Raw genomic sequence first — 15891 nt, forward strand, 5'->3', positions numbered from 1 at the left:
ATGAATTCAGTTCCATTACAATCAGATCAGAATCAGATGAGTTCAAAGTCACACAACTAACAGCAAAGGTCAACTGCCTCATTGAACATCATCACAGTACTTGGGTCACCCAGCCCTGCATGAGCATCGAAGCAGCACAGAAATCAGGAGGGGTTCCTGCTTTCCAGAACACTACGATGGAGGCACCAACACGTGTGGAAAGGACACAAAGACATGGATATGGAGACAACACCGATTGACAAGCTTTTAAAATCAAGAGTTTCCAACCAAGATGGACAGAGCTAATAAATCTCGCAATTGTGTTCAGTTGGAAACTGTGATGCTCAGGGAATACTGTCTTCCTTTAAAGATGTGCCAAACAACCCATATTTGGATAAATATTAAAATGAACACATTGAAACAACAAAGATTATAGAAATATCTCATAAGTTTCTTCTTGATCCTGCAACTAAGCCAATGAGAAGGTACAAAAGCTTAACATCAAAAGGTCATTCTGGAATATAAGTGTCCTCGTGCATAGATCCAAATTTCACATTACATGATCTTATATATACAGTAACTATAATAAAATCCCAGCACCCATGGCGCCATTTGTCTTCAGCTTTCTATGAATGGAATCTGATTCCATGCGTTGTTGCTTCATGCTGGAGCTTGCAGTCTGTCCAAGAGAAATATTTGGTCAAGAGTTAACGAGCTAAAAAGGAAATGGCAACCGACTCCAGTATTCTTGCCTGGGAAATCCCATAGACAGAGGAGCTGGGCCGGCTACAGTCCATGGTTTAGCAAAGAGTCAGACCAGACTTCACTGCGAAACAACAACAACAACAAACTAAAAAAACTGGAAAAGTTTGTCTGTGAACAGTTATCACTGAAGATTTGCTAAGGTATGATTACTGGGTTAATGCTCCCAACACTGGGGACCTGGGTTCAGTCCCTGGTCAGGGAACTAGATCCCACATGCTGCAACTAAAACATGGCACAGCCAAAAAAAAAACACGGGGTTTTTGCACATGTAGGAGGCCCTGCAAGGAGCAGATGGGTGTCTAACAGTTGACACAATGCACTGACAGAAATGATCCTCCAGTGATCCTGGGCTGAGTCCTAATGAGGCAACTCTCCATGCTTGGAGAAATACTTTATCACTCTTCTGAATACTGGACAATAAAAATAAAAAGTATTTCTGGGCTAAAAACCAATTTCATTACTGCAAGACAAAGCATTGCTACCTTTGCCAAAGAGAGAAAAGGAAGAGCACTTAAAGAATGGTCATACTGTGAAAATACAATTAAAGAGACTGACATGTAAATTCTGATTCACAATAAGAAAAAGAGTTTTGGTTAGAAGAGTTAGAGAAGTAGCAATAACTGTTCTTTGGACATTCACTCCCACCTGGTTGTAGAGTTCCTTGATGAGATTGGCTATCAAGAATTTGAAGAAATCAAATTCCTCTTTCGTAGGAATTATGTGCACCAATTTCATAAAGCCTAATATAGAAAAACTACATCCAGAAAAGCAGGATCAAGTCTTATTAAAATTTAAAAAAGAATTTTATCATTTAGTATCAAATCTTTGTATTATATATTTATTGCAGTCATATAACATAAAGAAAACGTGACAGATTTTCACCAAGCTCTATATGGATGCCTCTAAACTTGCTCCTGCTTATTATTCCAATGTGTCGTGAAAATACAATTTTCCACATGTCTTATGATGCAGAAAAGGCTGGGAAGAACCAAAACAAAAGGGAAGAGAGACATCACCAGGAAGAGCACCAGCAGGAAAGCCAAGGCACTGAGTTCCGTGTGAAGACGTGCTATGAATGAGGACACAGGCCTGTCTTCCATGGGCCTGGAGCATCTGAACTTCCTACTGCTCCCCTGACTGCCACTCCTGCCCCATCAGTAGTCTGGATCACCAGAAGCTGCAGTCTAATTTATACTCCACACATTCTCAAAGAAAACTCTATCAGCTGAAAGCAACCCAATGTAGACTGATGAAAATACTGTATCAAACTTCAGTATATTAATATCTTTTCTTAGCACAAACAGAAAAATTCTGATCTACTTTCTGAACACAACTGCAAGAGAAGTTTTACAATAATAAATGGACACCAGAGATACTATAGAGTCATTAAAATAATAACTGTAGAGAAACACTGAAAAACTATAAAATTAAGTGAAAAAGTAATACAAAATAATATATATATATTCAGTCTATAAAAAAACAAACACATACTTTGAAAAGGTCATAAACAAAAAACTTAAATAATGTTAGAGTGGCAGAATTAAGAAATTTTTTATTACTTATTTTATTTAACATTGTTGTGTTACCTTCAACTAGACAGATAATATTTTTCAAAAAGCTGAATGAACTGGTAAGACATCTGCAAGCTCAAACTGCTATCTCCTGGTTGCTATCATAAATTAACTGGTATGTGCTCTTATAAATGTATCAAAGCTCCCCTTTCAAACCAGTGCTTTCTTACCTTTTTAAATATTGCAATGCTAAACAAAAGGATGATTTTTAAAACTTTATAATCTACCCATTGTACTTTAAACTCCACTGAAGAATATTATCCCATATGACCACTCAAACACACAGCCGGTTAGATGTAAGGAGTTTAAAGTAATAACTATAAAAACATCTTATTGATTATTTGAGAGTGAAGACTAAGTTATCAACATAATTAATTCTATGTTTGAAAAGAGAAAAGAAGAGCAAAATTTTCAAAACTGAAATTTTAAAATGTAATCAGCCTGCTGAATTTTAAACTGTCTACTGGCTCTTATTGTATTAGCACAGACGAATAAGCCAGAATGGTACTTTGAGTGGCTGAAATTAACTGAGCACTTACTATATGTGCCAGGCATCTAGTAAAGTACTTTTTAAAGATACTTCATTTAAACTGAACTAGAATGTTTTTGGAGGTAGTTATTATTTTGCCCATAATCCAGGAGGTTAAATAACTTTCTAGTGAGCAGCAGAGATAGATTAGAACTCAGGTATTTCTAATCTTACTTGACCGTCCTGAACAGATAATGGATAATGGCCAAGCATCTACCAGAATACAGTTAAATAATGACCCAAGATATATGGACAATAATGTCAGGCTGCATTTTACAAGTCTCCTATGCAGCTCTTATACTGAGGTATTTAAGCACTTGGTCTGAACCAGACTTTAACACAGCCATCGGTAAGCAGAGGTCCAATGCTCCTACTGAAGGGTCTTATACTTTACGGTGAGAAACAAATCCATGAGTGGACTTAACCATGCAGATCAGCACCTGCACAGAGAATAAACATCCATAATTCCAAGAATTTCCAGTGTCTGCATCTCATGAGAGATATCAAGGTAGACAGTAAAATGAACTGAAGCTAATGTTTATCTTTCTGAAACTTGCATTTGAATCTCATCTCTGCCTGTTGATGGTGGGGAGACTACAAGCAAATTGCCTGATCTCCTTTAAAATGAAGTAACGCTGCAAAGATTCAATGAGAGCATGTTATGAGGCCTGCACCACCAAGAAAGGGCTCAGTCAGGGCTGATTTCCTTTACTTTCTTGTAAAATCTTAAAATCTATGATTTATTGCAGCAATTTAGTTACACATAAGTCCATATTTTTGTCATTACTACAAACTTGCAATTATATGATTAAGAAGAAAAATTACCTGAAGCATTGTTGAAAAATGTCTTATTGCTTCATCATAGAGACCACTACCAATCAGCACATATGCAATAGCTGGGATAAAGAAGACAGAAACATTAAAGGAATGAATAAAGGATTTCAGACCGAAATAGGCAACTAAATTCTCTACCAAATCTTAAAAGGCAGCTCCAAGGACTAGAAGCAGTTAAAGGAAACTTAGAGTTAATGAGATGTAATTGAATTCTCCTGCCATTTGGTATTTGCTAGTCAGTCTAGTTCTATCTAGGTTTAAATTATTAAAGCCATCTATAAAACATCTGCCTGCAAAAAGCAATTATCTTTGTCTAAGCCCATCACTCGGTTTCAAATACCAAATAATCTTTATGGTATTTCCTATCTATATTTCAAAAGAGCTAGTAATAAGCCTGCATAATATCCATATAACATGGCAATGTGACTTTACTATGAACATTAGAAGAAATAAACAAAGAGCATCACATATCTCAATATCTGCAGGTGCTCAATTTACTGCCAATTACCTACTAAGAACAAAAAGAGAGGTTCCAATTACCATAGTATTATATAAGCATTAACACAATGCTTAACTGTAGGTATAATTCACACCACTGCAGTATGCAGTTGCAGTCTTTTCCCTAGCTCTTCTATTCAAAACACAGTCAAAACATTACTCAAAATATACTCTAAAGATCATAACAGTTTTTAATCAAACTGCTTATGTCAGTGGTATTTTGAAGTTAGAGTCAGGACAACCTGTTAAAACATGGCAGTATTTTGACTAAACTTCACTTGTCCAAAAAAAAAACCCAATAAATTTTAATATTCTAGAATATATTTCCACCTGCAATATTTGCCCTAATTCCCTAAAGCCCCAAATATTTCTGAAAAATTATATTCTTAATTCAATATTTGATCTTATTTGATCTATTTCTTTGCAAAAAAAAAAAAAAAAAGCTTTATTGTGACCCTCTAGTTTAAGGACACAAGTGTTCAAGAAGATGGGCAACTGAAACTTTTAATGTCATTCAGTTTAAATTCCCTGACAGTAAAAAGTAGTAAATACATTAAATGCAGAAAGAGATTTTATAACTAACCTCAGAAAAGTAAAGTTCAAAACACTGAGCATCATAATAATACAAGAGCTCTGGGATGCATTCTTCAACATGAAAAGAGGTCTGTTTTCATCCTAATTTCTTTGAAAAGATAATTAAAGTCAAACTCATATTCAGAATAACAGGAGTGGATACTATTCAGATAGTTGTAGCAGATAATGGGCTAGCCAGAGACCTCTTTGGTGGGAATCAGGAGCATTAATAGTAAAAATAACAATAACAATAATAGTAACATGCACTATATTCTTACTAGGTGCCAGGCACAATCCTAACCATTTACACGTATTGGAACTCAATTACTGTTTAATTGCAGTGAGCTAGGTACAACTGTCATCCTCATGGGCAGACAAGGAAGTGAAGCATTTAAACTGCTGAAAGACAACACGCAGTGAGACCAGGAAGCAGGCTGCCTGGCTCTAGGACCCACCATCCTAACCAACATGCTACCCCGAGAAAAATCAAGGCTGCATGGAAAACTACTGCACACTGGGCTGGACTGAAAGATGGTGTGAATCCCTTGATGACTGGATGAACAGGGACTAAAACATAAAACTTTTTTTTTTTTGAGTGCAGGAAGAGAAAGCCAAGATTTGGGCTCAGACTCTCACCCTGAGACTCACCGGCTGTGTTACCACGGGGAAATTGTTCTCTCTGGGTCTTGCTTAACAAGCCTGTGGAAAATTTTCTTACATTCTTTCAGATCTAAAAATTTCAGAATTTCCTCTCTACCTTCTCATAATCAGTGAGTATCTATTGAATGAACAAATGAATGTGACCCATAAAAACAAATACAGCTTTAGCAGATAAATATTACATTTAGGAACTTGCTTAAATTGCTATTCATGGCCAAGGTGTTGAACTCCTTTCAAATAAAATCAAATGCAGCTCTCAAATCTTTCCATCTAAAAGTAGATGTTTTTTTTTTTGAGAAAACCCTCAGGTAGCCCAGTGATAAAGAATCTGCCTGCCAATGCAGGAGACATAAAGAGACATAGGTTCGATCCCAGGGCTGGAAAGATCCCCTGGAGGAGGAAACGGCAATCCACTCCAGTATTCTTGTCTGTAAAATTCCATGGACAGAGAAGCCCAGTGGGCTACAGCTCATGGGGTCACAAGAGTTGGACATGACTAGCACATATATATGCATTGAAAAGTAATCTAAATCTTGTACAAAAAAATTACTACTAGGATCTAAATTTAGTTATGGGAGCTCAAAGACATAAAGAGAAAACTAGGATAAATGGAATCTCCCAGAAATTGTTATTAACCAGCAATTCCACATCTCCTTGCAACATGTATGCTTACAGAGGTCATTTTTCCAAAAAAAAATAAATACTGACGTTCAGAAGATCCTAAACCAGCTTGGAGCCTATACTATCCCAGGATGTACTAGGATTACTCTTAGAGCATAGGACAGGCCTGGCACATTTTACACTCTTAATTCATTATTTAATAAATGAATATAAGATTGAATCAAATTCAAGGATTACAAAGGAGACCAAATTTGTGATGCCTTAAAGGGTAATTCTCAAAGCTTACTCAAAGAATATAAATAAAAGGTGGTTAATATTTTCAAAATAGTGCTCAACCTTAACATAAAATGGATATGGCAGCAGAAAGGATAAAAATAATTATGTGTAAATCAGACAGAAAAATTTCTTCAGGTGCTTTGGGCTACCAGGAGCACACCCTTCTGTGAAATCTGTCCAACTGCACTCTTCAGTCCTATATTCAATTTGCTTCCACTCCTTCAAGTGTGAGCTGATTAGGCAATGATGGAGACACACCCAAAGCATATCAGACACTGGCGAAACCAGGCTGTTTCAAGACACGCCTTGAACAAGCCAAACAGCATGACCCATTTGCAGATCAGAATGAGCTCAATCTTCTATACCCACGAGTCTGGACCAACAATAACTGACTGGCCCTATGAGTAAGACTAATCAAGCCTAGCTACGTTATGACACAGAAGACTAAATGAGGTGTGGTTCTCTTCTGCTTTCACTTCTATGTTGTTCATATTTGATGACAGTATACAAATAATCTTTTAATGGATGCTAATAGCTCGTTAGAACTCATACCATAATTAATTTCCATAGAAACACTGATTCCATCCAGACCTTTTATTTTATGACACAATAAACATCAAACCCTGAATGCCCTACCCAAGATCAAACAGCTCATGCTGGCAGAGCCAGGCTCTGTGTCCTTTCTGCCTCACCACCCTGCCTACCCACTCTACATCTAATCATAAATTCTAGGCAAATGTCCCAAGAAAAGTCCCCAAGTCAAGCCTCACCTAATTCTTCATTTGTGCTGTCATTATCAGTAGCAAATGGGAATCTCTTTTGTTCAGCAATAGACTTGGCCTGGCTCTGAAATAAAGACAAACATACATTTTAGCTTATCTTAAATGAAGAGAAACTTACAGTGAAACCTGTATTTAAAACAATTAAAGTTACATTTAATTTATATGGAAGCAAGAAAACACTGACATTCAGTCATATCAATGATGTACTTTAAGACACATTTTGTGCTGTGACCGACTGAGTGGTTTTCGATTTCCAGGAACGTCTATCTTTTTACTTTCATGAGGATTCATCTTCCTGGCTGTTTCAAAGCTCCCTCCACAGACTATTCAATGACGTCTATCACATTACAAAGATCAGATTCTAGTGACTGGTCTCCAAAGTGGCTTGATAACAGAACATTGCTTTGTAAACTGTAAAGAACTCTTTAGAAGTAAGAGACACGGGTTGTACAGGGATGACACCATAATAGGGCCAGTAAAACCTGACCAAGAAGCAAGATGCACTTAAAACAATGCATAGCAGGCAATGAACATAACCATCCTGCCTGACACAGTACAAGAAATCACACAGACACACATATGCACACTTGGCATAACAGCTAAAGTAAAAGTGGAAACTAGGGGAAAACAAAGTAGAGTTAATTTAGTAAGTGGAGTGATTTTACAGGCAGTAATGGTCCAACATACAAAATGATGGCTCTGTTGTGCTCTGGAGACAAATCATATCTGATGATGCAAACAGCCGTCACTTTGTCAGAAGGTTTTACTGTCGATGCTATGGTATGATATGCTTAGCCTACAGGATACAGATTACAATGATAACTTCATATCAGATTCATCTAAGATACGATTAAAACTTGAACACAATATAGACAGGAAAAGCTAGGATGAAACTATAAAGATGTTGCTTTTGGCAAAACTTCAGGATCAGAACTCAGTGACATCTCAATTATTTGAATTCCTCTTTTTTTTTTTTTGTTTTAAATCTACCATATCAATGCCTACAGGCAGGTATGACAGTCAAATATTTCCCCATGGGTGACTCTTCTGACTGATGGGTATGCTCTTTAGCTAATGATTGGCTCTCATTAGCCGCAATCTCTTGGGCTTCACTGACTCTACAGAATAACAGGCATTTCCACCTATTTTCCCTATACTCTTGAAGTCCAGACTGATGTTCAGATACAGAGTGGTTTTTGGTTTGCCTACAAAACAGGCCAAGAATAAGCTACCTCTGGTTAGAACATAAGTTAGAAGATACAGCTCAGAAAAGCATCCCACCTCAGAGGACTTGGGACTTCATTCCATTCAGGACCCCAAACAAAATGAAAAAGAACTCTACTCCTTTGGGAACATTTACACTTTATTTCTTCCAGTAAAACCTTGATGGCTAGAGAGGAACTCTGTCAGCTCCTTCTTGCTTTGCTCCACAGCTGGGAGCTTCCATACAAGGGAACCAGGTTCCGTTTCTTTTGAAGCGACAGATTGGACAACGCGTGAGGGCAGCACAGCGCTGCATGCACGGCCAGCCGGGACCAGACACAAGTCCTTCCTCCTTACCACCTGCTCACAGACAAACACACAGGTGTAAAACATTTCTCTAATAAATGAATTGTGTAGAGTCAAGGAAAGCAGTCTATGCTGCTGCTGCTAAGTCACTTCAGTCGTGTCCGACTCTGTGCGACCCCATAGATGGCAGCCCACCAGGCTCCCCCGTCCCTGGGATTCTCCAGGCAAGAACACTGGAGTGGGTTGCCATTTCCTTCTCCAATGCATGAAAGTGAAAAGTGAAAGGGAAGTCACTCAGTCGTGTCCGACTCTTAGCGACCCCATGGACTACAGCCTACCAGACTCCTCCATCCATGGGATTTTCCAGGCCATGAACAAGGCTTTTTAATACTTTAAAAACCTTATTATTTCATCCAGTATTCAATGAGGGTCTACCATTTGCCAAGCCTTCATGAAAAAGATGGGATGAAAACAGAAATGAAATCTCATGAAAATAAATTATTTACCAAGAAACCTCTTGAATATACTGAAGTGCGCACAGCGGAGCGGCAATGGGGGCGCGCACAGCCGGGCGGGGGCGCGCACAGCCGCACAGTGGCACGCACTGCGCGGACGGGAATTTAAAATATATATATATTTATACTGAAGAGCAGATCTGAGTTTAAAGTGTTTTTATTTTATTCTATAACAGAAGTGGGCAGGAAAAGTGTAATATGGACAAATTATCTTCCTGATCAAAAAAGAATCTCTCCCACTTCTAATATCACACCTATAGATATCTCCTGTGGACAAAGTGGGCAGCTATTATCAGAGTAGTTTAAACACAAACCCCACACTGCTAGTAGGTTAATTTTAATCCACCTTTCAGGTCCCTGCTTATCTTTCAAATCCTGAAAGCTGTCTTGCCTGGTTTCCCTGATATCTTCAGGAATACTGACCCTTTATTTTTCCTTCATATATTTGCACAACTGTACTTCTATATTTATTTGTATAATTATTTGATTAGTAGCTAAAGGAGCCCTAAGTCCTGGGGCCAAGGTTATTGGGCTTACCATTCTCTGGCTAAGTACTTATTTAGCACAACACTTGGCACAAACAGGTACAAAATAAATACCTGAAAAATTAACAGATAAATGAATAGTTTAACTCCCATATTTTCAACCTAGGGAAAACAAAAGGCCTAGATTAATAAGTTTTCTCCCATAGGTTTCTAGCTAGTGCCATCTTAAACTAAAATGCAACTAGTAGCTAATATTTGAGTCAGTGAGAAGGTCCCTAATAACTCATAATCTAATTGCTTCTCCAAGACAGGGATTAACCAGTTTCTACTCAAATGTCTTCAGTGATGGTTACTCACTACTTCACAAGTTAGCCCGCTCCGGTTTTGGACATGTTTTTTTCTATATCAAGTTGATGGCTATGCAATGATTTAGGTATAATCAGTTGACCATTCACTAGCTTGCAATTTCTACCCATATTCTGCAGTTCTTCCATAAAAAGACAGAGCTTTGTCTGGAAAATAAAGAGTATACTAAAGGGAAATTCTGAAGCAAAAGAAGCAAACAATCTATGTGGATGTTGAAGGAAAAGGTCTGGAGGAAAAATGTTAACCTTGGGCACTGCAAGGAGAACAGCCTCACAGAATTAAGTGTGACCAAATAACCCTTGCGCCTTGAGGCAGCTGGGCGCAGGGGGACACACACGCACAGACAGGGACACAGTGCCAGGCGCTCATCTCCGGAATGGAGCGGTCTCTTGTACCGTTTAGTTGGTACTGATAAAAAACAGACATAAAAGATACACAGGCAAGGCTAGAAAAATAAGATTATACTACACCTGCAAATCATAAGGCGCCTAGAAATAAAGTTATTTATTTTTTATTCCTTGGAACTTAAAAGTAAAAAGTCCTAGGTCCAAGTCATAAGACATAATGATTCAGTGTGAATAAACAACAGATGACCTATCTTTATTTTATGCAACTCAATTCAACACCTGGTTGATAAACAGAGGCCATCTCTGCCTTATAGAACTAGTATCACTGTGTTTCCAAAACAGGAGGCACAAAAGATACATACCAGAATCTTTTCAGTGTTAAGGGAAAGCAGAGAGTCACAGGGTGGTGATCCTTTGGGTTCACAGTCGGAGTCATGGAAATTCAAAAAGGATGACTCTGAAAAGCAAACAGTCCTTGTTATTTTCCTCACTTTAGACTTATGGCTCTTAAGCACTTAACTATGCACTGCAATGTGAAGAATCCACAAAACAAAACAAAAAAAATGATAAACATAAACAACATTAAAAGGAGCATCCCATCTTTCAAAATCTTTACAAGTGGGTAACATTTTATAGTTTCCCAGAATCTTATACACCCACCAGTGATTGTCCTTGCAACAACACACACAGTGGTTAAGATTCTAACATGGGACACCTACTATTTAGCAGCATTTACCTAGAGCCAGACATCCTGGAATGTGAAGTCAAGTGGGCCTCAGGAAGCATCACTAAGAACAAAGCTACTTGAGGTCATGGAATTCCAGTTGAGCTATTTCAAATCCTGAAAGATGATGCTGTGAAAGTGCTGCACTCAATATGCCAGCAAATTTGGAAAACTCAGCAGTGGCCACAGGACTGGAAAAGGTCAGTTTTCATTCCAATCCCAAAGAAAGACAATGCCAAAGAATGTTCTAACTACCGCACAATTGCACTCATCTCACATACTAGTAAAGTAATGCTCAAAATTCTCCAAGCCAGGCTTCAGCAATATGTGAACCATGAACTTCCAGATGTTCAAGCTGGTTTTAGAAAAGGCAGAGGAACCAGAGATCAAATTGCCAGCATCCGTGGGATCATCAAAAAAGCAAGAGAATTCCAGAAAAACATATATTTATGTTTTATTGACTATGGTAAGCCTTTGACTATGTGGATGACAATAAACTGTGGAAAATTCTTCAGGAGATGGGAATACCAGACCATCTGACCTCCCTCTTGAGAAACCTGTATGCAGGTCAGGAAGCAATGGTTAGAACTGGACATGGAACAACAAACTAGTTCCAAATAGGAAAAGGGGTACGTCAAGGCTGTATACTGTCACCCTGCTTATTTAACTTATATGCAGAGTACATCATGAGAAACACTGGGCTGGAAAAGGCACAAGCTGGAACCAAGATTGCCGGGAGAAATATCAATAACCTCAGATATGCAGATGACACCACTTTTATGGCAGAAAGTGAAGAACTAAAGAGCCTCTTGATGAAAGTGAAAGAGGAGAGTAAAAAAGTTGGTTTAAAGCTCAACATTCAGAAAACTAAGATCATGGGATCTGGTCCCATCACTTCATGGCAAATAGAGTGGGAAACAGTGGATGAATTTATTTTTGGGGGTTCCACAATCACTGCAGATGGTGATTGCAGCCATGAAATTAAAAGAAGCTTACTCCTTGGAAGGAAAGTCATGACCAACCTAGATAGCATATTCAAAAGCAGAGACATTACTTTGCCAACAAAGGTTCGTCTAGTCAAGGATATGGTTATTCCAGTAGTTATATATGGATGTGAGAGTTGGACTGTGAAGAAAGCTGAGCATGAAGAATTGATGCTTTTGAACTGTGGTGTTGGAGAAGACTCTTGAGAGTCCCTTGGACTGCAAGGAGATCCAACCAGTCCATCCTAAAGGAGATCAGTCCTGGGTGTTCATTGGAAGGACTGATGTTGAAGCTGAAACTCCAATACTTTGGCCACCTGATGGGAAGAGCTGACTCATTGGGAAAGACCCTGATGCTGCGAAAGACTGAGGGCAGGAGGAGAAGGGGATGACAGAGGATGAGATGGTTAGATGGCATCACCAACTCAATGGACGTGAGTTTGGGTGGACTCTGGGAGTTGGTGATGGACAGGGAGGCCTGGCGTGCTGCGGATCATGGGGTCGCAAAGAGTCGGCCATGACTGAGTGACTGAACTGAACGGAACTGAACGAGAGGTTAAAAAAAAGTCACCAAGAGAAGAGCAAAGTTAAGCCAGGAAGACCTGATGTTGAAAGGTATGTGCTAAGGAAATTTCACAGTATTCCAGAGGTTAAGAATCTGCCTGCCAGTGCAGGGGACAGAGGTTCTACCCCTGGTCCAGAAGGATTCCACAGGCCACAGGGCAACTAAGCCCATTTGCCACAACTGAGCCCACACTGTTGAGCCTGGGAGCCACAACCACTGAGCTTATGTACTGCAACCACTGAAGCCCTTGCCCGGGAGCCCATACATCACAACCAGAAAGGAGCCCCCACTCACCACAACTGGAGAAAGCCCACATGTAGCAATGAAGACTCCACGCAACAGAAAAACTAAATACATAAATTTTAAATTTTTAAAAGATATGTACCCAGGGTCTAGTATCTAGAATATAAAAAAATTTGTAAAATTCAACAAAAAAAGGACAATCCTATTTAAAAATAAGCAAAGGACTTGAATTGGCAACTCTCCAAAGATATACAAGCAGTGAGTACATGAAAAGATGCTCTACATCATTACTAATTAGTGAATATGAATCAGTGAGGTACCACTGCACACCCACTGGGATAGGTACAATTTTTTAAAATGGGAGATCACAAGTGCTGACAAAGATAGAGAAATGAATCCTTGTGCAATGTTGATGGGGATGTAAAATGGTGTGATCACTGTAGAGTTGGGTGGTTCCTCAGAAAGTTAAACACAGAATTACCATCTGGTCCCACTACTGCACTCCTAGGAGCATACCCCAAAGTGACTACTGGGCCTCTAACAAGTACACATACGCACATATTCATAGCAGCACTACTTACAGTAACCAAAAGGTGGAAACAGCCTAAATGTCCATCAACAGATAATGGATAAACAAACTGGGATACATATATACAACGAAATATTATTCAGCCTTAAAAATGAATGAAGTCCTGATACGTATTACAACATGTAAGAACCTCCAAAGCAAAACCTAAGTGAAAGGAACTCGACACAAAAGGTCACGTAGAGTATGATTCGTTTATATGAAATACCCAGAATAGGAAAATCCACAGACACAGCCTGTGCCTTGGAGGGGAATGCCGTAGGAGTTTACCTTGGAATGATGGGACATGTCTTAGGGTAACTGCACTAACCAGCATACTAAACACCCCGAGCTTGTCCACTAGAGAATGGTTAACTTTTTGTTATGTGAATTTTGCTTCAATAAATTATTTTTTTAAATGTGCTCTAATTCAGCAGTCATGTTCAAGGAACCACATGAACCAATTTAGCTGAATTCTCACTTGAGCCCTGGTGGAGAGCACAGACTGAAGCCGGAATGTTAAGTCTCACAAAGCACAGAGGGGTTTCAAGGCTGGATGGGTTCAGACTAGGGTGCAGAAAGGGGAGGAGTATTCCAGGCAGGAGGAGTGGTATACAAAAAGACAATGGCAAGCAAATGCAAAGGGGCAGTGGGCTGACAACCCTAGCTAGGAGGGAGCTGCTGCTGGAAAATAAAAAAATATGAGTTTAAAAGGTAAGTGGTCAGACTAGGGTAAGTAATGGACCCAGAGAAAGACTTTAGGCTGACAAGAATGAAGAAGCAGTAATGCTTGTTAATCAGTAGTTGAGTATGCGTTAATTTATAACCTCTCTCTCCTACCTTTTAAAAAAGGTACAATTTGCGAACTTACCACCCACTGAGCACTGTGCTAAAGCACTGCACAGACATTGCTGTATTCTAACAATCCCTCCACTCTGTGGGATTCTTTTCAGTTTCAACAAATAAACATCTATATAATTTAAAACAGCTATACAGCATTCCATTGCATAGAATTTAACCACACTCCTCACATTGAATACTTAAGATGTCCTTTCTTATTTCCTTAATATAGATACTGTTTCAGCGAGTATCCTTGGGCTATATTTTTTGCAAATTTACCCAACTGGGCAATTAAAGTATAACACATGTAATTGCTGAGGCAAAAATTCTAACACTTTCCATTATATCGCTCCATTTCCATCCCAATACTTAAAAGTAATTTCATTCCTGTTTGCAGTGTATAGCATCACTATCTCTCTCTAGAGTATTGCCATTATTTTCACCTTTCCCAAACTGAACACAGTACTAGTAAGAGTAACCTTTTGATTTATTGGCCATTTGTATCTCTTTGTAAATTGATTTTGTTGTTGTTGTTTAGTCGCTAAGTCATGTCTGACTCTTTGCAACCCCATGGATTGTAGCCTGCCAGGCACAAAGTCCATGGGATTTCCCAGGCAAGAATACTGGAGTGGGTTGCCATTTCCTTCTCCAGGGGATCTTCCTTACCCAGGAATCGAACCCACACCTCCTACATTCGTAGGTGTGTTCTGTACCACTGAGCCACCAGGGAAGTCCAAATTGCGTATGTCCTTTGCTAATTTGTAAGTCATGTGATCTATTCTGGTCTAAGATATAGGGAATAATTTCTAATTATCTATTTTCCAAATGGTTAGCGAGTTGCTTCAGGGCCACTTATGAAATTATCATTTTAGTTGAATGCCACCTTTATAAGACATTTAGACACTGGAACCTATTTCTGCTGCTGCTAAGTCACTTCAGTTGTGTCCAACTCTGTGTGACACCATAGACGGCAGCCCACCAGGTTCCCCTGTGCCTGGGATTCTCCAGGCAAGATACTGGACTGGGTTGCCATTTCCTTCTCCAATGCATCACGCATGCTAAGTCACTTCAATCGTGTCCGACTCTATGCAACCCCATAGATGGCAGCCCACCAGGCTCCTCTGTCCACAGGATTCTCTAGGCAAGAATACTGGAGTGGGTTGCCATTTCCTTCTCCAGGGATATATTTCTAGACTTCTTTTTTAAAAAAATCTTTGAGATGATTTATGTGAAAGTGAAAGTCACTCAGTTGTGTCTGACTCTTTGCGACCCCACGGGCTGCAGCACGCCAGACTTCCCTGTCTATCACCAACTCCCGAAGCTTGACAGTGAAGGCAGATCTGAACAAAGTTAAGCATTGACAGGTGAAGGCCCATGGGAGACTGGCAGGACTGGGAGAGCGGTCCAGGCAGAGACACAGCCTGCTGTCAATCTTTTGTCTTCTTAATTGACTAGAGGTGAATATTTTACCTCCACATTATTGAAATTTTAACTGCTCTATTAATGTCTTACAGTGGATCACTATATCAACTACACATAATTATATCAAAGTCTTTTTACTATTTACTCACTTAGCATCTTATTGTACTGGATAAAACCTCCCCAAAGTGCTCAACACTAGTGATAAAAGGCACCCCAGATTATTCTTGATGTTAACATGT

At 39.2% G+C, this 15891-nt stretch overlaps 1 protein-coding gene across 9 annotated transcripts in view; it reads right to left on the reverse strand.

Moving 5' to 3' along the window:
- Positions 1–15891, reverse strand: part of TTC13 (tetratricopeptide repeat domain 13) — a 98826-nt gene that overhangs the window by 70139 nt on the left and 12796 nt on the right. For 8 of the 9 annotated variants that reach the window (XM_010820422.4, NM_001205860.1, XM_059882519.1 and 5 more), the window contains exons 2-4: positions 10673–10767; positions 7077–7152; positions 3670–3740 (exon numbers count right to left, since the gene is read on the reverse strand). In XM_010820422.4, the coding sequence (XP_010818724.1) occupies positions 3670–3740; positions 7077–7152; positions 10673–10767 (242 nt within the window). Of the gene's footprint in view, positions 1–3669; positions 3741–4759; positions 4859–7076; positions 7153–10672; positions 10768–15891 lie in introns of those variants that run through there. The other variant, XM_015460932.2, reaches the window with a different exon arrangement.

The sequence above is a fragment of the Bos taurus genome, chromosome 28 (assembly GCF_002263795.3).
Source record: "Bos taurus isolate L1 Dominette 01449 registration number 42190680 breed Hereford chromosome 28, ARS-UCD2.0, whole genome shotgun sequence".
NCBI classification, from domain to species: Eukaryota; Metazoa; Chordata; class Mammalia; order Artiodactyla; family Bovidae; genus Bos; species Bos taurus.